Consider the following 23,213-nt stretch of genomic DNA (forward strand, 5'->3'; position numbering starts at 1 on the left):
TTCAGGTTTCAGGCTCGAAAATGACATTCCCAGAACAAATGACCATATCTTCCCTTCTAAAAGGGTTAAATTAATAATCTTTTTTCTCAAAGTAATGATAAACCTGTCAGTTGGATGTAGAAAAGTGTAGTGTGTGGGTGTGGGGGTGGGTGGGTGTGTGTGTGTGTGTGGGTGGGTGGGATGTTAGAAGGTTTATCTTAATCCTTCAGACCCATTTCCTTTTCCGATCAGCCTGCACTACATTCACATTGAGATTATTTACCTGACTTCCCATCCTAGGAGGTTGCATGCAAGCCAAACAGCTTAGTCACATAAGTATGTGTGTCCATGTCTGTTTAATGTGATATATTTAATTATATTGTGGATGTGTGTGAAGTTAAGTACAGATTTGTGTCCCTTGTATCCTATACAGCAGGCTCCATCCATTCCTAATTAGTGTGTGATCGATGGCTGGTTGTTGTGATGCTGTGTGTGGGGAGCCGTGTCAGAGCAGGGGAACAGTGACATTTCAGCGGACAGGGATTACTAGTTTGACCTTATTGTTGTGATTAGAATTCAGCCTCAGCTCCCAACGAGATGACCTCGTCTTGTTCACAATGCGCCGGGATGCTGGAGGTTGTTCAAAACTTGTACCTCCTCCTCTCCCCCCCCCCCTTTTCTTCATCTCTGCTGTACATATCTGAAACCTCCCCTCAAAGCGTATTTCCTTTGTACTGTTCTTTTTTCTTTTTTTTTCTGTCTTCACCACTTTCTATTTTTCTACAAGCATGGCTGCATATTGCTTTTTAAATGATTACCACATCCATCTTTACATGTTCAGTGAACCCCTGCTGTACTGTCAAAAGATTTGCATTGCATTATGGCTTTCTTTTTGGTTTGTCTGTGTACACACGCGTGTGTGAGGCTGCAAAAAATACTATACAGAATACAACCTTAACGCAAAATCTTTGTTAAAGGTTTTTCTACAAGCCAATATTCCTCTTTATTGTCTAATTTTTAACTCTAATGTGTTCTCAAGTAATCTCCAAACACATAAACAGAGACACATACCAAATCCCTCCATGTTTTTCACATTTAAGTATCCACGTGAGTTTCAAATAAAGGAGAAAAACAGAGGGTGAGAAAAGGGGGAGGATAGGAAGAGGATAGGAAGAGAGAGAGACAATCCCTATATTTTAAAGAAAGTGCTGGACGATTTGTCTTCTATCAATTCTGCTCTCCTCTTGTTCCTCGGTGATCTCATTCTTTCTCCAAGAGTAGTGATTCCCTACCATTTGGACTGTGATGTCCGACATGTAGAGTCTAATAGAAAGGTTATAAAATTCCATCATAGCTGAAATGATAGGCAAACGTATGTTGCATACACTGGTCTGAAAAGCTCTATGAGATTGTACAGCAACTGAGAAATTTGTTCTGGAAAAACAAATGTTTTTTTATACTTTCAGCACTGCAAACCAAACCCGGATCACCATCATTGTATTGGGTAGAGGCAGAAGTGGACATCTGAAAAGCTGGGCACATAAAACTATCTGCAGAGATCAATACCACTAGTGGAAAGTGGACTGATGTGTTATTGTGAAGTGGGGAAACTGAACCAAAATGGCCAGTAAGGCTGCCACTCCTGAGTTAAACTAAAGATTATTGGGTGATTTTCATGAGTGCAAACTGCTTTTAAATTAAAACCCGGTGCTGTCATTTGAGTGGGGAAAGACAGCCACTTTATGTGTTTTCTTCAGGATCTGAGCCAATATAAAGTGCTGCACAATAAAACACAGTGAGCCGTTGTCTTTACCTTGACAACATGTAACACTTGGCTGCTGCCAAAAAACATTTTTGTGTATCATATTATTATTTTAATTATTCATTTCTAATTATAATACAAAGTAACCTATTCATATTGTATGAATCGCTGTGTTGCCTTAACAACTTAATGAGCTGTCTTTAAATTCTATTTTCAACTTTAAATATCAATATCATCTGCCCATAGTTTAATTGTTTTGCCATGTGCTTGCACCTTACTTCTCTAACTCTGCAGAAGACGACACACTTTACTGTTCAATCAGCTCATATGCATTCTGCTCGCTTTGTGAGTCATGTTCCTCATGTGCCTTTGGCTAGTTTGCATCCAAATTTTGAATGAATTACCAGAACAAAAAAACTGCAAAAGAAAAATGATGACTGGAAAAATCTCCAGCACTTTTTTTAACTGTAATTTCATCTCTCCCGTGAAGCTGAAGTATGAATTATTTTAAAAAGCCTGCTTCCACTCTGGAAGCTCTACTCTGAAATGTCACCTATTTGTATGCACATTCTCAATTTGCGCATAAAAACACTTGGCTAGAAGCAACATTTTTAGCTGCAATACACGAGATATGAGTTTGAGAATATAATCATTGAATACCACATGCCCAGATATGCCCAAGTGATTTGCACTTATTGTGTTGAATGTTTACAAAGGAACTCAGACAACACCTGTGAGTGCATTCGAACAGAACTCCAAGCAAGGGGTGTCCCTCCACAAACATTTAGTCTCTGTGTGTTGGGGCACACACAGTGTGGCTGAGCTGTTTGTGCTCCATCAATCACATTTTCACCTGATTGCATGTCCACTCACACTGAGCCGTGGATCCTTGTCTGAGGGGCCGAGCTGTTGAATGGCAGTGAAGGGCTGTCATCATTGTCAATGCAATATCCCTTGGTGTTTGGCACACATATTTGGGATATGGCCTGGAGTGGCACAGTTACTGCAGGGTCGTATAATGGAGCACCAGCAGCAGGTTAGGGTGTAGGATTGTGGATTTAGTCGCATCGTTTTGGTCCCACAGGAGGAGAGGGAGTCAGTATCTGAACGTATAAAAATGCTAACCTGTCACACCTGTTTGAAGTCCACTCCGGTTATCCGAGACTTTTTCAGGCTCACGGAACACAGCCAGCCTTTCCCGATGCAGGAGAGAGGAGAGGAGAGGAGAGGGGAGAGGAGGGTCTGTAGTTAGGGCACACACACATTGGATGCCTGGCAGAGATGATGGTTTAATGGTTACAGTAAAGAGAGAAGAAGACAGCTCTGGAACGATGGTATCGAAAATGGAGATGGAGTGGTGGAGGGTTAGATGGTACCTGGGGAGCATTTCGGGCGTAAGAATTCCACTGTAGCCTCCCACTGCTGCCAGCTTAGTGATAACATGCATGAGTAGAGCTCAAGAAAAAGAAGATGGGAAGAAGAGTAGAGATGCAGGCTGGGAAAAGTGGGGCAAAATTGACGGATTGAGAGGAGCAAAGTGGTCTGAAAGCCTCCCACATCCTCTCTTACCTCCGTTACTAGCAGGGGGGCCTGCTAAGGATGTTAGAGTCCATTAAAGTTGCAGCATGTTTACATAAAACTAACACAGCCCTGTGCTGTCTTTACCACCTACCTCCTCTCACCCTCCTACATAACAAGACTACAAACCATAATTAAGTGTATTTACTGATGAACAAGCAATGCTTTGAAATGTAAATTAACATCTTCTTTAAAGCCTTATTAATCTATCTGAATGACATCATACATAACTTCATCTCTTGAACTTCCAGTGACCTGCCTTTTCCGTGAATTAGAACTCTCACAATCTATTTAAGTGTTGCAAATTTGAAACTCTTTTACATTACTTGCACTTATTGTCTTGGACTTGCTAGCGATGTGTTTATTGAATTACAAAGATGCAAAGCCATGCACACAGATAACGATAAGTGCATGCACACTATTCTACGTTGATGTCCAACTCTGCTGTTTAGCCTTTGAATGATTCAACGCGCTCTATTGCAGGCTGCATTTGCTGTCTGATTCCTTTAGTCAGGGTGGTTTTCTCAATATTCTGCTGATGATCCCTCCCCCCTTTTCTGCCAGGGAGCTTTGGGCTTGATGCCCTCATGCCTATTTACCCTCCCAGCCTCTTCAGCAGCACCTCTGATGCTGCATAGAGCATCAGCGATGGCACATAGAGCCTGGAGGAGAGAGATGAAGAGGGATGGTAAATGTTTTACCTCAAAGGAGTAAAAAGGGAGAATAACAGGGCCAGTGAAAATGAAAAAAGACACAAAATTGTAACATTGACAAGCTCCGATGAAGGAGGAACGTGATAAATGAAAGGGGTGGGGGTCCGCCATGATGAAGGTTATAAGGCCCCCTCAGGGTGTATTCTGTACTAAAATGGCTGTGGTGACACCTTCACTCTTAGGTTCGAGGAGTTTTTGGGCAGGGCATCTCTGCAGGGATGGCTGGTTACCATTATGGCTCTCTCAATAGTTCAGCTGGATTGCCTTTTTTTAATTATTGCTTTTCAGTAGAGAGAATGTTCAAACATCAGAGTGAGGTTTACTGCACGTGCCATTGGATGAATTGGTCTTAATTTAGAAAAAAGCAAATCCAACACAGCTCTCTGGCTCAGCAGGCTTTTAATTGAATATTCCAATTCTCCTGGATCTCATTCAAAGCATCTTTCTGATGACTCAGAATTTGCCAATCCCGTTAACATAGCAAAGCTGCAATGACCAAGCCAGTGCCGGTGGGTCTGGTATTTACCCTGGCCTTCGCTGAATGGTTTTATTAACAAATGACAGATGTAATTACAGAAACCAAACCATCGTTTCATACAAAATGGCAATCTATTCACTGATTCTTCCATTATCCATGCTCTGTGGTCATGGATTAGCTCTAATCATCACTGTTGTATTATAAAATCCACTTAAAAAAGAAGGCTATTATGCATTATACTTCTATAATCTGATCTCATTTCCTCCACTGTCTCCCCGATTAATTCATCATTTACCTAATCTCCAAAATTAGGATTGTGAATATGCTGCAATACTAATTTAGCGTCAGGAAGTTGTCATCATTTAAAGGGATATTTTTATTACTAAATGTACATGTACAACACAGCCACAGAGGTTAAAGTTATCTTTTCAGACACAAACAATTGATAGAAAGAAAAACATGAATGAATATGTGGAAAAGAGGGAAACTGTTACATACATATTGTTTGGTAGATATGTAATTGAGATAATACATATTGACACGGCAATGGATTCTGGTTGGATTTCTATGAATCCCTGTAGGAGTGTTGTTAACATCTTTAAGCCTGGTGAAAACCACTGTTGCACAGATAATAATGTATCCATGACAGAAACTGAGTAATTTACAATCACCAGGCAATCAAAATAAAGGGCGGCAAATAAAAAATGAGTTTTCCCCCCTTAGAAATTAAGGACATATAACAGGAACAGTGAACAGTATCCAGGGTGCCAGAATGCACTTAATAATATCAGAACATAAAACACATTTGCCTTGAAGAGAGGAGCACTTTCGGGAGACTTAATAAATGAATGTCAGATTAGAAAATAAAACAAGAAAGGTTGCACATATTATCCTGTAAGGCAGCAAACCAGGTAGTTGATGGTTGAATTACTTCATGTATAATGCTGAATTGTGGGAGTAAGAAAAAGGGTGAAAGTAAATTACATTTGTGCACATAATCAAATTGTAGGTAATTATTTGCATGCTTTTAGAAACAAAGAAGACAAGAAGATAGGCTATGAGTTGAAAAGATAGAAACAGTACTTGATACTCGCAAAATAAAAACACTATATCAGAGGAAATCCAATACAATTCCTGTAAATTGAAAAGGTAAAAGAAGATTTTTTAATAAAAGTAAGCTCTATCTTAGACAGATATGGTTACAGTATATATTTAATACATTACTTGTAGATGATATTGAAATCCAGTTCAGAACTACAGTATTAACTGATTTTTGTTCAGGAAAACAATGTCTCAATGACAATAAACTCTCCTGAGATAACCTTTGAAGAATCCTTTAAGGATTAAATGTACAGCAAATAAGAAAGGTGAGATGCCGATGCAGTAATGGATTCACATGGGAAATCCATAGGAGCTATTACCGACTGTTGAAGGAGCATTTAACTGTCGTAGTCAGCGGGAAACACATGGTAATTCTCTGTAATTACTGTGATGTACAAAAAGGGTGAATATTGCAGATTGTCCACTGTGCAGCCCAATAACCTGATTGGATGATGAGGTTGCTCAGTGGCGGTCTGCTTTTGATTATAGCAGAAATAACTGACTCAAACGAAATGCATAAAAGATAAGGAGAACACTTATTTTAATAAACTGGAGATTACAAAATGTTTCTTTTGGACAGCGATGCCCAGAGGTGACAGCAAGTATTGTAGCAGTATCCCTGGAACTCTCTGGTCCACACTGTTGACTCTGCATGCAGAAATTAAACTAATGCTGGTGTTCAGTGCGAGTGTGGGAAGTACTGTGGTCTATACATTATTAAGTGAGGAAACCCTAAGGCCCTCTGGTTCGCAAAAACAAGATGTGGCGCGGGTTTCATATTTACCAAGATGGAAACGGCCACCTTGGTTTTAGGCCATCTTAGTTATGGTTACTGCTGTCACTTTTTATATAAAGTGCATGTTTGTGATATGGTTACACACAACAGCAAGATTGCTGATGGAATAAAGGCTCAGTTATTCTGTTGCTACGAGGTGCCCTTTTTTCTTCCCATCTCTGCGATTATGAGTTTAGAGGCCATGTCTGAGTGTGTTGCAGTAGTATCTCACACCTGAGCAGTCCAGGAGGAATCAATAATTGATCTAGACAGTGTGCTACCACCTGCCAGGATCCCTCAGGGTTCACATGCACACACACATGCACATCAGAAAGCACAGGCACAGGTTTCTTTGTCTTCTATTACTGTAATGATCTTTACACAGCCAACTTCAGAAAATGGAGTTGTCACTCGTTCATATCGCAGCTGATCAGATGTCAGATTGTGCTTGACCTTGACAACACCCTGGTAACCTGGCAGACTCCAGGGATGCCTCTGAGGTCAAACTGTGTCAAACATGAGTGTTGTATTGATGTTGAGCTGGTACTGAAACCTGCGGACTACTCTATGACTTCCATTCCATTTGTTTCATGTGTGTGTGCACGTATAAAAAAAGGATTTGCTGTGATAGTAGAGAACCGCCCCCTTTTTTAATAACAACCATCAACCCCTTTTCTTTTTGATTAAATCTCACTCAGCCCCTTCCTGGTTTAATTTGCCTCTTAAATCAACTCCCACTGCCTCCCTTCTCTCTGTTTCCCCCCAATCTCTGGATGTTTATGAGAGAAGGTGGAAAACAGCAGGCACAAGGCCGGCTCAAAACACCGGAGAAGTGATCCAATTTGGTGTGGGCAGTAAATTGTGTGGACATCTGCGCACTGCACGGCGTGGAGCTGTGCACAGGGCAGGGTGGAGGCATAGCTCTGCTTGGCTGTACTGCTGACAGGGCACAGAAACAGCCGTGGAGGGGTGCCAGGCAGGCGGAGAGACTGTGGAATGGGACCTGACACACTCTCAGACTCTCCGTCTCTATATTTGACTCTTTAACCAAAGTGGATATTTTCTGCCGCGTTGCAGGAAGAGCAAGGCAAGAGAGTAATAGCGTATAGGGAAACGTGAAGAGGAGTGAGAGGAGGAGAAAAAAAAAAGTCTGACTTAAATTGATCTAAAGTTTGAACATTTAATGGAAGTGTCACAAATCTCACTATGACCATTACATAAACCTTCAGGTCTCTGCCTACATGAAAAGATCTTTACACATTCCCTAATATTGGCTGCCACATACAACTCCGGCCCTAACATAACCTTTATTGCAGACTGACGCAAGCCACTGTGACTAATGCAGTGAGCCAAGACTAATGTGTCTCATGCTCTCCCTGAGGTTTCTCCCATTTTCCACTTTAAACTGTGGGGTTTTTCTCTGGAAGTTTTTCCTTGTACGATGTGAGGGTCTAAGGACAGAGGGTGTCGTATTGTCATACTGATATTCTGTACAAACTGTGAAGTCCACTGAGACAAATGTAAAATTTGTGATATTGGGCTATATAAATAAACATTGATTGATTGATTGATTGATTGGTTGGTTGATTGATTGATTGATTGATTGATTGGTTGGTTGATTGATTGATTGATTGATACACACATAGTTGTAAAATCACACTGTCCCAGGCCTGAATCTCTCCTCAGCCCCACAGGACGCCTCTGTAGGCTGGGCTAATTACACAGATTACAAACCTTCCCTTCCTTTACTCTAATTAGCATTAATGTGCCGCATGGACCAAATGGGTCTGGACTGGGTCCTGGCCCTCCATTCTTGCAGGCGATTAAGATCTCCTTCCACAGCGTGACTCTGGTCATTACTTCATTAATAACTTGGCTGGCTTTTTCCAACTCTGCTGGTTCCAGTCTCCCTGAGGAGATTTGGTCTGGCCTGCAGTGTTGGATTTAACATTTTTCTTAAAGATTTCCCAACTGCTAACTTCTACCGAAAATGCTTCTGCTTTTTTTTTCTCTCCACTAAATGTATTCATATCTTTCCAGCCCATATTGGTTTGATTCTCATCATGATCATCCCCTTACTCATAACTGTAGCCTCAGAAACTGTAATTGTCATCAGTAAAAAAGCATGGCTATATTCACTCAGATTTCTGTAGTGATTGTCAACATTATCATTAGCATTCCGATTCAATCTTCTATGACTTCTTCATCACAGTAATGCTCTTCTCTTACCCCTCAGTGATATATTACCTCTCCCTTCATCACATTTAATGTTGTTCTGCTTACAGCAATATGTACATATTTTTCTCTTTTCTGTAATTGTTAGTTTGGATATAATGCTTCTTGATTAATGCTTAACTATGTGAACTCCGACTGAATTATCCATTTAGCACCTGTAAACTAAGGTGATTTTGGTAAGTCTGAGTCTGTCCTCATTGGGCCAATCTGTACGCATTCACTACACCGCAGACGGGAAACAGACGTGCTTCACATTCAAATGAATGTAATAGCTGTGAGTGCTTGTATATACAATGGGTGAGATGTTTCTCTCACAATTCATTTCACGCTTCGTTAGCAAGTGAAATTGTTGGCTGGATATACAGTATGGAAAGGAAGATCAATATATTATAGCCAGGTATTAGTAGTGCAATCCAATACAAGCGCTGCATGGGGTTCATCAAATTGTGTAAACACAATTACAAAAACTAGGTTATGCATCGTAGTCCATGAACATATCAGACTCAAAATATACATACACGTGGTGGTGCTTGCACACACACATGCATATAATTAACTTGGAAATGAGGAATACCCAGAAATATACACACACATACTCCTCTGTGTTGTGCTGCTCTTCACTCACTCATATCAGTGATTTGAATGGAGTAAATCATCATTGTGCTTAGAAAGAAGATTGATGGCTGGTCTCCAAGGTTTGGCTAACCTTTCTATTTAGAACGACAGGTCAGTCGTCCAGTTAAGGAGCCGACCCCCATTGTGGTCATCTGACATCTCCATTCATCATCACACAGGCTGCATCCTGCTGCTGCTTTCTCAAGGCACAGACTGCTTTGTGAGGCACTTGTGTTCATGTTGCCGCATATGGACAAAGGTGTATGTTACATAGGGTCGGCAATATCATATAATATTGCTATTCTTGGATTGAAGTCCTTTTAATACAATATGGCTTGGTGCTTTAGGTCACTTTGGTAAATACTGAAGGACTGCATGACTGCAAAAAATATTTGTGTATGTGATGTTCTGATTATCTGTGTGTTGAAGTACAAAACATTATGTTCTGCTTTGATGATCAAATATTTTTGATCTGATGAAATGTTTTAGAAGTCTCCTACAAGTCTCAGAAACTCAGCTCGTATTTTTAAAGAGTCCATAGGAGTCTTGGCTTAGCTTTAGGTAATTCATAATGGGTAGTCATGAATTCTGTCATGACAGCCAGGATTGGTTCTTCTTAGTCTGAAAGACATGACATGGTGATAGACCTGGGCATTGAGTCTATTTTCTGGCCTCTTGTGGCCCCGTGTCTCACATAACCAGGCAGGAAATTTCCCATCAGCAGGTCGGGCCTTGTAGCACAGTCATGTTTCTGACGCTTCACTTTCTGTATTCTGGTTCTGCCCGAGTCTTACTTCAAGGCGAGCTCTTCCCCTTGGTCCCTGAAAAGAGAGAGGGAGAGGGGGCATGTGAGAGGGAGTATCCTCCAAGGTCACTTTTGGTGTCTCACTGTTAGAGTTGGCGAGTTCTTGACAAGGCAGAGACAGTTTCAATTTCCCACCAACTGACAAGATGCTCGCTGAGACATCTGAGACAGAATTAAGCAGAAGAAGATGTTTTCTGACTTTTTAGTATTATCTGTGGGGCTTTCTTTTTTCCGGCCTTATCTCTCTGTCAGTAATGGGCCTTCAGTGATTCCTGCCAGATAGCTGCTGCGGATGGACTGTTAGGCAGGCAGATAAAACAAAGCTTTCCCAGATACTGTAGAACTAGACATGGCTGTTTTTCCTTCCGTTTTTTTACCCAATGTGATCGGTAAATCCCAGTGAATGTCAGTTTGACAGTCGCCACACCTAAACAGGTGATGTTGAGGCTGAAGTGTAACAAGATGAACTTTTGTTGACCACCTCCTCAATCAAAAAGACTGACTTCTTCTTCCAGGTGTGTTAAAGTCATGGATCAAAAAGCTTTGGTGTGACACATCATGAACATCTTCATAAGGCGCTCCTGCCTTCAAGCTTGTTTCTCCTTTTATTGTTGTGTGGAACAATTCACTGTGGGGAAGGATGCCATGTCAAAACTGTCTTCAGAAGCTTTTGACACTTTTGGGAAATGCATACTTCAAATAAAACAAACTGCGCATGCCTGTATATGTGCAAGAGTGCCATAAACAATATTGGCCTCCTGTTGACAAGTTAATGATAAATTAATTGCCTGGTGGGCACATGAAGTTGAACTCCTCACATTGTCTGAGGAGATTAAAAACCAAGCTTATCCTCCATAAAGGTCTTTAGTTAACTTTACAACTCTTTACTTTACTTCAATATTACCAAATATTTCTAAGTTTATTCTTTGCTGCCTTTAGTTCATGATATTATCAAATGTGCCGACATCCGGCACAACACTAGCCAACTGTGAACAACTCCCGCAACTGAGCTCACGCCCGTTACGGACTCCTGCACTGAAATAATGCATGGCCAAAGTAGGAGTGGTATAATTGAAACTATAAACAAGGATGATAAGTGTGTGAAATGCGACACTGGGGGAAAATAGCTTATACAGTGCGAACGGTGTGACGAATGGTCTTGTTTCAAATGCCAGAACATACCGGCAGCCATGGGTAAGGCCATAAACTAATTTGCTTCATTACATTGGTACTGCCTACTGTGTGAACCTGCTGCAGTCCAAGTTGCTAGGTTAGCTTGTCCTACCAAGGAACTATTTAGCCAACTGTCGGTAGACAAAACAGCCGAGGCGATTTCGAAAATAGTGTCCCAAAAAGTAGAATGTCTCCTGGCAGACGCAAAGCAAAAGATACAAATCTCATATGCCGACACAGTGAAGACCTGGGCAGAAATGACCAAACCAAGTTAAACTTCTGCACCACCAAACTTTAAGAAAATAAGGAAAGAAGCTAGAGATGAACAGTTGAAGGAAACAGATGACCGTGAATCCAGAGAGAACAACCTGATCATCTACCAAGCAGATGAAAGTACTGAAGAAACCCTGGTAGAGTTCTTTGACAGTCTTTGTGAAAACTTTCTTGAAATAGGGAAACTTCATACCTAACAGGTTATCAGACTAGGAACACAGGCTACCCAGGGCCCCAAACGGAACAGACCATTACAAATTGTCTTCAACAACAGGGATGAAAAAGAGAACATATTCAAGAATGTGAGGAATCTAAAAAACTGTGAAAACAAGTCTCAGAGAATAAGCATTTTAAATGACTACAACAAGGAAGATTGTGAACTCATCAGGAATAAAGTCGAGGAGGCCAAGGCAAAAACAACAGCCGATGAGTCAAAAAACTACGTCTTCCGAGTTTGCGGTCCACCCTGGAACCTGCGACTAGTCAAACAAAGGAAGCAAGAATAGATCTCGAACCCATAACCCAATATAGAGAAAACAAACACCCAGCAACCACCAATAACAATGTAATATTGACAACTGAAAACCAATCTGAAATCGGTGACCAAGAAGTGAGTGAAACCCTGTCAACCATAAACACAACCTCAGCGGATGACTCAGCGACAACATTGTCGGGACCACAACCAACAGACATAATCAATGGCGAACAATATTGATCAACTGTAGTGGTGTAAAGGGCAAAACCCCCAACCTGCATGCTCTCATCGATGATACCAAACCAGATTGCATAATTGGGAATGAGACATGGCTAGATGAAACAACAAAAATGTGGTTTGCAAAATGTGAAAACAATACCAGGCATATCAGATCACTGTGCTGTCATGAAGGACTCTAGTATCCATCCTGTACAAAGAATTATGAAAATGAACACATTTTTCATTAGCAGACTTGCAAGCCATCCAAACTCAGCTGGAAGTGTTAAGCACAGAATTTGTTAGAACAGAAAACCAGCAAACTGTGAATGAGTACTGGAATATTCTCCGAGACTAACTGTTTTCACAGATGGATAAGCATATCCCGACCAAGTTCACTACCGCACGGCACAACCTGCCCTGGCTCACTCACTGCATGAAACGCCAAATAAAAAATAAAAAGAAGTTATACAACAAAGCCAAGCGATCAGGCAAAACTCGTGATTGGGAAAACTTCCGCAAACAAAAGAAACATGTTCAAAATAACCTTCGCAGTGCACACTGGGACTATATCGAAAACACACTCACCCAGAGTCTTGCTGAAAACAACACCAGACTATTCTGGAAATATGTCAAAGAGTGTGGAGCGGACAGCATTGGAATCTCCCCTATTCAAAAGGGTGAAGACCTCTACAGTAGCAGCAAAGACAAGGCTGAACTAATCAACAAACAATTTAAATCTGTATTTACTAAGGATGATGGTAGCCAGCCCTCTATATCATGAGATCCAGCCCCGCAGATTGAAGACCTGACCATCACGACTGAAGGAGTGACCAAACTACTGGCAAATATTAAGGTCAACAAGGCTAGCGACCCAGATGGTCTACCCAATTGCATACTCAAAATGCTGGCCCCCCAAATAGGCCCAATGCTCAAGTGCATATTCAAGCAGTCACTGCAGACAGGAAATCTACCCGATGACTGGCTGCAGGCAAACGTTACGCCTATATTCAAGAAAGGGGACCGGCACACAGCCGCAAATTACAGACCAGTTTCCCTGACAGTAGTATGTTGTAAACTCCTGGAACACATCATTTGTAAACACCTGTTGAATCACCTGGAAAGGCATAATGCACTCACCCCGTTCCAGCATGGATTTTGAAAAAACCATTCGTGTGAAACTCAACTTCTAGTCGCAATGCATGACCTGGCAAAATATATGTGGCAATCCTTGATTTTTCAAAGGCTTTCGACATGGTCCCACATAAGCGCCTGTTGCAAAAGTGGCCCACATGGGTATAACCGGCCCAATACTTGATTGGATCACAACCTTTCTCATGCAAAGAAGCCAACAAGTAGTCGTAGAAGGGGTGAAATCAGGTACAGTTCATGTTGACTCTGGTGTCCCACAAGGCACTGTGTTGGGTCCATTGCTTTTCCTATGTTACATTAATGACCTGCCGTCACATGTAGCATCCACCGTGTGGTTATTCGCGGATGACTGCCTGCTCTACAGGCCTATTAAAAATGGAAGTGACCAAGAAGACCTACAGGGTGACCTGACCAGACTTCAGGAATGGGCTAACACTTGGGGAATGTGCTTTAATGCTAGTAAGTGCTACGTCCTACGAACAAGCAGATCAACAAACCCGTACACTAAAAACTATACTCTATGTGGCCAGGTGTTAAAAGAGGTGACCCACCAGCCTTATCTTTGGGTAGAAATTCATAATAACCTGAAGTTTGGCCAACACATTGGCCAAATTGTAACACAGGCAAACCGTTCGCTCGGCTTCCCACGCCGGAACCTGCAACGTTGTCCCCAGAAACTGAAGGAGACAGCTTTTGTGGCCCTAGTACGCTCTAAACTAGAGTACGCCAGCTCGGTCTGGGACCCCTACACTGATAAAGACAGTGATGCCCTGGAATCAGTACAAAGAAGAGGTGCAAGATTATGAATGGGACAGCATTGTCACAGGAATGCTCAAGCGGTTGAGCTGGGTGGAATTGAGTGAAAGGCGGCGATTGGCTCGTTTGGTTCTCTTCTTCAAGATTGTCCATAATATCTCAGCCATTGATACATCAATGTACCTAGAGCCAGTTAGAAGTGCAACCCGCAAAACCAACTCTTTGAACTTCGAGTGAATTTTCGCTATTAGTGACACTAGTTAAATACTCCTTCTTTCCAAGAACAATCAGAGAGTCAAACTTGCTACCAGAAGAAGCTGTCATCGCAGAGTCCGTGGAGTGCTTCAGGAAAATGTTAAGAGACGTTTAGCAGGGATCATCCATCCCCCACTGAGCGTGATACCCCTGGGTTCTGCTCAGTATTAATCCAGATCCGACGCAGTCCCCCATTGTTGTTGTTGTGAGCACCGTTGGGGAGAAAATCAGCGACGTAAATGGTGACGTCATGACGCAGCAGCGGCAGCACCAGTCGGGCTCTGGGCGGTGTGAACAAAACGAGGGCTGAAAAGAAAAAACGGTTCCGAACCCGAAGAGCACTAGCACGGAGCTAGAACAGGAACCGCGTTGGTGTGAAAGGGGCATCAGGGGAGATCCCAATGAGTGCTCTCCGTACGAAGAAAAGGCTCAGCCAGGGATCTTTGAAGTAATGCTTAGTTATTATATGGACTGCTTGTTTCCTTTGTGATGCTATTATACAATCAGCTCAACATAACTGAGGACAGCTCCCATCCCTCAAACAACTACAAATCTAGGCTGCGCCGTGAAGAGCAGAGAAAGATTCCCAACAACATCACTGAAGTACAACACAGCACTTTTACAGCGCCAAATGTTTGGCTTACCACTCGAGAGACACAGAACTAGTTCTTAATCATAACTCTTGTTATACAAATGCTTTGGAGTATGTTTTACTCCTGCTGTTGATGAGATTAGTTTATCACTAACATTTAACTTGATCTTGGTGCCGGAATATGTAAATTACCAGCTGCTGTAAGAGGAAACGGAATGCAACATGAAAATATCATGCCATGTTGGTGTTAACCCCTCTTCAGCTCTAACACTGCAGCTGTCGTCTGTATGTGTGTGTGTGTGTGTGTGTGTGTGTGTGTGTGTGTGTGTGTGTGTGTGTGTGTGTGTGTGTGTGTGTGTGTGTGTGTGTGTGTGTGTGTGTGTGTGTGTGTGTGTGTGTGTGTGTGTGTGTGTGTGTGTGTGTGTGTGTGTGTGTGTGTGTGTGTGTGTGTGTGTGTGTGTGTGTGTGTGTGTGTGTGCGTGCGTGCGTGCGTGCGTGCGTGCGTGTGTATTAGCTCATATGTCTACAACAGTGTTTACATCCAGCAAAAGCTAGATGATACTAAGTATATCATAATACATTTTTCATATATTAACAAAATATTAGCAATCAATCTGTTTTATTTTCCTTCATTATTGGAATAATCTTTGAGCTTGAACTTCTTCTTAAACTTCAATAGGGCCATAAGTGAGGTCTTTATATAGTTGCATTTCTTTTTCGATTACGACAAAGAAAAGCAGCACAACTTCCAATTTGAGCAGTTGAGCCAGTAATTCTTTTGGCATTTTTCTTGAAAAATAGCTGAAAAGATCAATGAATCATCATTAACTGATTCATTTTTAGCTGACTGGCTTATTGATTCTTTGTGAAGCTTATAATGTCCTCTCTTTTTTTTCCAAAGTGCAGATATGGGCTGATAACATTTTTCTAAGCAGAAGTTTGTGATGTTGTTGTACTGGGTTGAGTTAGAGAAGTCTAAAATGCTGCCAAACATAATTAGAAAAAACTCTATAGTATTGGCTAGGAAGGCAGAATGTCAGTATTGTTGAGACTAACCTTAATGGTATAGATTGTTGTAGAGATAGTGAGCTTTTCTTGCACTGTGGGGGATTCCTACTGCTCTGGTAATCTAATTCAAATCTGCAAGCATACGTGATATGTGTGGGTGTATTTGTATCAACTTGCTCTTTGTGCTTATTGTCTGGAAAAACGTTATATGTGTGTAGAACAAGAAGTTATGTTTTTAATATAACCATGTATCTTTATTGTGCTAACCTTTAAATGTGCTTTTTGTGGCCACCTTAAGTGGGTGCTGCACATCTTTAATGACAAGATCTGAACATTATAACCTTCACACAGACTGGATTCATTGCAGGGCTGTTGCATTGAAAACCATTATGAATTTTAATAAAGTGTACTACTAAACTCTGATTAAGAACACAATGACAGCCTTTGTAATATTATGTGAAGACAAATTGCAGATATAAGAACAGGGGTCCCTGAGGTTTTATGGAAACCAGGTCTAGAAATATTCTAAAATCCGAACACCAGATGTATATTTAATAATTCACCTGTTAGTGCTCTCTTTTCTCTCTCTCTCTCTCTCTCTCTCTCTCTCTCTCTCTCTCTCTCTCTCTCTCTCTCTCTCTCTCTCTCTCTCTCTCTCTCTCTCTCTCTCTCTCTCTCTCTCTCTCTGTAATTTGCCAGGTCAGTGGGTGCAGAAGGTTGGGCTTTAGTTGTGTTCTGTCGTCGTCACTTTCTCCTCAGAGCTGCAGGCTGCGACAGAGAGACACGGTTATAGTGAGAGCCTGTGCAAGTCGGGGAGCAGCAGCAGCATGCTTCTTGTGCGCGTAGTTTTAAGTTTCTAGGTAATAACTGAGCGATAAAGGCGTCTTCAAACGTGCCCACAATATAAGGGGACGCACTTTATTTGCAGTTTATTCATTTTCCAGCTTATTCATTTTCCAGCTGACGTGGGAGCGGGAGAGCGCGGACTGGACTGCTGGTTGGACATCACTGTGAGGATAGGAGATGCGTTGACCAGCTGGGATTTAAAGACATCTACGTTATTTTGTCCAATCAGGCAGGACTCCTCGGTTGTCTCCTCTGTGCACGGACTAGGCTACACACTCAGAGCGATGACTGTACTGAATTGTCCACCGGCTCTCTGTAATTTCTCCAGCGAAACCAGCCTCACCGCCACCCGCCCTTAAAATAAAGCTGCTGTGAAACAAGTCAGCAGCGTCGCCGTTGTCTAACAGCTGGGATTTACACTTTACAATGTCTTGAGACGAGACGGGGAAGCTACAAAGATGATGACAGTGAGTATCGTATATTTTAGGTCGTAGCCCCGGTAAGGTTAATGCAGGCGGTGACTTTAATTGTGTCTGGTAACATGCTGTCGTGAATCTAAGGGGGTCACGGCTGTATTGGGTGTCAGTCTCCGTGCGATAGTTTGCTTTAAGGCGTTTCTGTCACCGCTGTTGCCGGGGGGATATCAGGTGCCTCCTGGGACTTTTTGGGAGCATTACATCATTTAAGTAGCCTATATGAATGACCACATTTTGGAAACTCACGCGCATTATCCACATTTGTATAGTTTGCACTACAAATCAAATGTCAACACTTAATGACATGATAGCCTATGTTGACAGATGAAATCATGCAACTGTCATCCGTGTAGAAATGCCACTTGGCGTGGCTAGTCTACGCTCGACGCACGCAAAGACTGGGCGTATGCTATGATGCCCCCTTGCAAGCTATCTAGAGAACAACGGGAAGAGTTGTGAGGGTAGTCTTTGAAATAAATTAAACGCCCCCCAGACACCCGCCCGGCTGCGGGGTGGGGATCTGTGCAGCTGTCAATTTGCATGTATTTCGTGGCCAAATCCAGCCTGTATGGTCCGCCTGGCTGCGCGTTAATCCCGCAGCGGATCAGCTTTACCGCTCCAGCCTGCCGCCATGCAGCGCATTCCTCTCTCTCATACGCACACACTTTAAATGATTACATTATTATAATCGGGCTCATGTGACAATCATGTATTGACGCGATCATATCTGGAAAACAAGCGCTTGTTTTGGAGGCTGCACAGATCGGGATAACAGTTCAAGAAGAAGGATCGCTGACCGAGATTTGAAACCCCAGAACGCAGCTCGGATACTACGCTGCTTTCATTCAGCGTTCTTCCTACTTTGGAGAGAAAAACTCCTCCCGGTGCCTGTAACCGGGGTTTTATAGCACTTGGAGCCGGTGAGAAAGCCAGGATGACAGGCTGGCTCACACACCACGGGGAATGGTGAACGTGTGGTGATCCAGCGCGTTTGATGAGCACGTCGGTAAGGTTGTTCTCCGCTCTACTGCTAGGCAACATTGATATAGTCTTCGGATTCTGCTACATTTTGGAGGCTAAACATTGTGTTTTTTTGTTATTTGCATAATCGTGACTAGGTACGTATTGCTGTACAATGACAGGTCTAAGCGATTTCAGAGAATCAGGCCATAAGTAGGCCAGTGCTGTTGTGTGCCCTTAAATCCTCCCTCTTCAGTTGTAAAACCAAAGAGGGCTCCTGGAGTCTTTCATGTCAAGAACCCACATATTGTTGGTAATGATCCCTTTGAACCGATTATTGGATTAAACATGTTATAGACTTTGGAGTAACAAGCAAAACGGTTGTCATACATTTTGGCATTGCCTAATTCATGAGTGATTTAATAATACTACAATTTAACTCTCCCTATGAACACACTGGAGGTCCCAGCACCCTAGTGGCAATGCAATTTGTTACCAAGGCCAAGTAGCCTATTCCATAACATTAAGATATAGTTTAAAGTATCCAATAACACCTTGCCAAGGTGAAATGTGGCTTTATGGCCCAATATAAGCAGCTGGTACCATCTTTATCTCTGCTGCAGCTTCACTTCTATTCTCTTTGACACACTAGCATTTCATGGATAAATGCAAGTCCCTCATCATAGAGTGGCTTATGTCTCTAAATCCCATCAGCAATTTGTGTATCTGGACTCCAAGATGCTGAGTCATATTGCTTTGCCTAACACAGATATTTTCTGCATTGTGCTTTGACGTCAACAGCCAGTGCCTGAGCAGGTGTGGTTAAGTAGCCATACCTCAAGAAACCTTTTTATAATTTGGATAATACTGTATTACAGTTCGGCAATTTCATCCACGAAGGTCTTGTTTAAAACGACAGTAAATCTTGATGGTCTACACCAGTAATTAGCAATCTTCATAATTTATTTATTTTCCAAAGCAGCTCATAATGTCGAACACGTAGGAACGTGTCGTTAATTTCTCTTGGCCTATAGAGAAATGTAGCTTTTCATTAACTTTTAAAAGAGGTGTGAGACAAAAATGTCACTCCTGTGTAGGAAAAGAATGATGACTCAGGTAAGGTGGAGATTTGTGGTGGGTTGTAAACAACACACACGTTTTCATTAGCTGTGAACTAATCAGGCATTTAATGATTGGGTCTCTACAGGAGCAACACAGTCAAGGTTATCAGGAACCCTGGTCGCATCTGTGCATGTCACATTTTGGTGTGTTGAGTATTGACATGTCAGTGTCACTCACTCTCACTCTAACCACCCTGTTTTTTCTCCCTGTGGCGCTGTACAGATGTAGCAGTGGGTGGTGGGATATTATTCTAACATATCCAGCCACACGCACTATGCCTTTTCTTTGTTTGTAAAGTGTTGCATAAGCCCACAAACACACACATGTACACATTTACCAGAGAAAAATATAATGAGTAAGCCTTGTCTTTAAGGGAAGCTTTTGTGCAGTACAGTTGTATAACAGAAGTCCAGAAAACAAGTCTTAGAGGGACGACTACATAATTCTGAGCAGAAAGGAAGTTCCTGCGGGACAGGAAGTGCTTTGTGGTTGCTGGTCTCCAACCACAACGTGTGACTAATCTAAGTTTACACACTTCCTTAAATTCTCTTTTAATTTTCCTCTTCTTCTCCCTCCTCCCTTATCTTTTATTTTTCTCAATTTGTAAACTCCTGTCCTTGCACATGCTTGTTCCTTAGTTTCATTATTTTTTCTGTTCCCTTCTCGTTGCAGGATTATCGGGAGGATGGCATGGACCTGGGGAGTGATGCATCCAGTCGCTCCAGCTCAGAGTCCAACTCCAACAAGGTAACACCTTGCTCTCCTTCTCTTGACCTGGCCACTTTGGAGGACTACAAATCCTCCCCCTCTCTGGAACTTGTCACCTTAGAGGACTACGAGGAGGACGAGGACTACCAAGAGTATAAGAAGAAGGTGATAGAGGAGTGGGAGAGTGAGTATGGAGAGGGCTACACCTCTCCAAAGCGTCCTGGTCAGGAGGAAGTTGGAGGAGGCGTTGTTGGGGAGGACATTCTTGGTGACGGCTACAGGAAGACAGTGAACAGTCGCAGCCTCGCTGAAGAATTGGAGGATGTGAAGACTGTCCCGCCCCCCCCGGCTTCCGGTGGACACACTGCCACCTCGGTCGCAGCCGTCCCAGAGGAACTGAAACAGAACGGCAATCTGATTTTGCCCAGGAGCCACCAGCTCAGCTCCCCCGGTACACCACGGAGCAGCACAGGGACTCCTAAGCCCCGCCACCGCAGCTCCAGCAAAGGCAGAGGGAGCCGCAGCACTGCCGGGGGTGGTGGTAGTGGAGGAGGAAGCAGTGGAGGAACTGGGGGACGGATGGGGGGATACAAAGAGGACGAGATTGTAGAGGAGGAGCCTTTGCCCACCATGGACTGGGCAGCCCTTGAGAGGCACCTGGCTGGGCTGCAGTGCAGAGAGCAGGAGAACCAGAACCTCAACCACAACCAGAACCACATCATGGGCAAGACCAACTACACCTCCGTAAGTTTCTATTTCACTTGTTGTTTCTGTGTGTTCCTGTGGGGTTTGCTGCTTGCGTGTCAAAGGTTATCTTTCACCGAGTTTTCACATGCCCTGGTTGGCTTCTGTAATCCAGCAGTTATCTGTGTCAGATGCACCCTGGAAACATGGGGTTAGGTTTGCTGGAGTAAGAAAGAGGGATTAGTCGGCTAATGTAGCGCTAAGCTATGTGGCCCAGCTTTCAACTATACTATCAACTCTGGCCCTCATAAGTACACTGATTCAGAGAATATATGTCCAACAGTGTTGTCCAACAACATTATTTAATGACTTTGCGCAGATAATCACTACAGCAAATGTATGTTTCTGACCTTACAGTTTTGTATTGGTTTAACCTAATTTAAAGAAATCTGGATGTACTTTGTTGTGGCTATGTGGTGTTTCTGCCAGAAGAGGTCAGTGTTGCATTGATGGCCTGCAGAGAGCCGCTGCAGGCCTTTCATGCCACACCAGCAGCTCAACCTCTAAAAGCTGTTATGATTAATTTACAATCTCATGACATCGCTCAGTTTAAATCAAAATCCCTGCCAGAGTTTTATGGTTTATTGTTGGTGTGTGGGTCTAAAAAGGGTGTAGCCTTGAAAATGTTTAGGGAGGAGCAGGAGAAAATTGTTTACAGCAGTCACAGTATCCATTGCAAACTACAAGCTCTTGTGTCACTGAGTGAAAGTAAGCGAGGGCAAATGTGTGTTTGATAAAGGGGCATTGGTGTGGTGGGGCATTTGGTATTCAAGCACCAAGACCTTTTCTTCAGTGCACACAGACAATGGCTGCAGCCAGTGCCATTGTGAGTGTGTTGTGTGTCTTTGTTTTTCTGTCCTGGAGGCCCCCCCCTGTCTCCCTGAGGCATGTAAGGAATGCAGCGGGAGAAATAAATGGGGGATGAGAGGAAGGAAAGAGAGAGGAAAGGATAGTAGATGGTATCTGTAGGACTAGGCAGTTTTGTGTGTGTGTGTGTGTGTGTGTGTGTGTGTGTGTGTGTGTGTGTGTGTGTGTGTGTGTGTGTGTGTGTGTGTGTGTGTGTGTGTGTGTGTGTGTGTGTGTGTGTGTGTGTGTGTGTGTGTGTGTGTGTGTGTGTGTGTGTGTGTGTGTGTGTGTGTGTGTGTGTGTGTGTGTGTGTGTGTGTGTGTGTGTGTGTGTGTGTGTGTGTGTGTGTCAATGTTCATTACCTGCTGTCCGACTTAAACGAGAAGGTCACCTCCTGGCTGGCTTTAGTCTGGGGAGAGTCTGCTCTTTCTCCGTCTCTCCCTCCCTAGGCAATGGGCTGTGATATAATTGACCTGGGTGGAGGAACATATCTTGAAAGAGAGCCTCTGTCTCACATGCAGCACACACACACACACACACACACACACACACACACACACACACACACACACACACACACACACACACACATGCACACACACATGCTCTTCACCACATGTTGTCTCCTCACATGTGTGTTCAGGTAGTGTAGGTTGCTATGTTTAGTAGAGATAGCCTGATCCTGATGCTGATAAAGTGTCACAGCTTCCAACTGCCTCTCCGATTATGAGGATAAAACCTATTTTCAGAAGAACCGTGCCTTAGATTTGATGGCCCTCAGTAGATAGGAAATTGGAATTAACCGTGTAATCCCATCTGAGCTGAAGATATACCAGACCCTAGGCACAAACTCATATCCTGCACAATCCCAATGTTATTGTCATTAAAGAGCTGTTACGTCTGTAGAGGAATGCCCATGATATGGATACTATCAATACAATCCCTCAATGAAAGTGATTTGTTCTTTTTAAGTCCTATTTCTAAACATACACATGTGGTAAAATTGGACCATGCTTGAATTGACCCTCTGCTAACCTGCTAACAAGAGCACACAAGCAGTCAAGTGTCCAGTGCTGAAACATTCACACAAGTCATCCCCGGTGTCTTTCTAGGTCAGAGGGCATCTGAGTTTCTTAATTCTTACATTTGCAGGATTTAGCAGACACCCTGGAGGAAAGGAGGCTGGTGCTTTTAAAAGCTTGTCAAATATTTAGAGATTCACTCAGGCAGGACCCACCAGCATGATGATGTGTGTGTTTGGTGTGGAGGGGTCTGTCTGTCTGGGATGCTGCTGGGGTCCAGAGGGACAGTTATTCATGCTTCACAAGAGCTTCAAAAACATCAGTGCTTTTAGAAAGATGGGACACAGGGAAGCTCAAAGATATTATTCTGTAGTGGCCTCTAAGACCCTGGAGACTGGTTTAGCTGGTCTCCAGTCAGATCTAGTACAGCCTCAGTACTGCAGCCAGGATTTAGCATAACATTTAGACTGGAAACAGCTGGCATATGTCTGTCTGAATGTAAAAAATCCCCCTATCAGCACCTTTAAAGCTCTTTTTGATCATTTCTG

The 23,213-nt window shown here is 42.9% G+C and overlaps 1 protein-coding gene across 4 annotated transcripts in view; it reads left to right on the forward strand.

Moving 5' to 3' along the window:
• The window catches only part of schip1 (schwannomin interacting protein 1), a 203,896-nt gene that overhangs the window by 146,445 nt on the left and 34,238 nt on the right, over positions 1–23,213 (forward strand). For 2 of the 4 annotated variants that reach the window (XM_079678377.1, XM_079678378.1), the window contains exon 9: positions 20,018–20,797. In XM_079678377.1, coding sequence (XP_079534503.1) covers positions 20,018–20,797 — 780 coding nt within the window. Of the gene's footprint in view, positions 1–16,706; positions 17,255–17,682; positions 18,270–20,017; positions 20,798–23,213 lie in introns of those variants that run through there. The other 2 variants (XM_079678380.1, XM_079678379.1) reach the window with 2 other exon arrangements.

This window comes from Notothenia rossii (genome assembly GCF_949606895.1).
Source record: "Notothenia rossii genome assembly, chromosome: 4".
Taxonomy (NCBI): domain Eukaryota; kingdom Metazoa; phylum Chordata; class Actinopteri; order Perciformes; family Nototheniidae; genus Notothenia; species Notothenia rossii.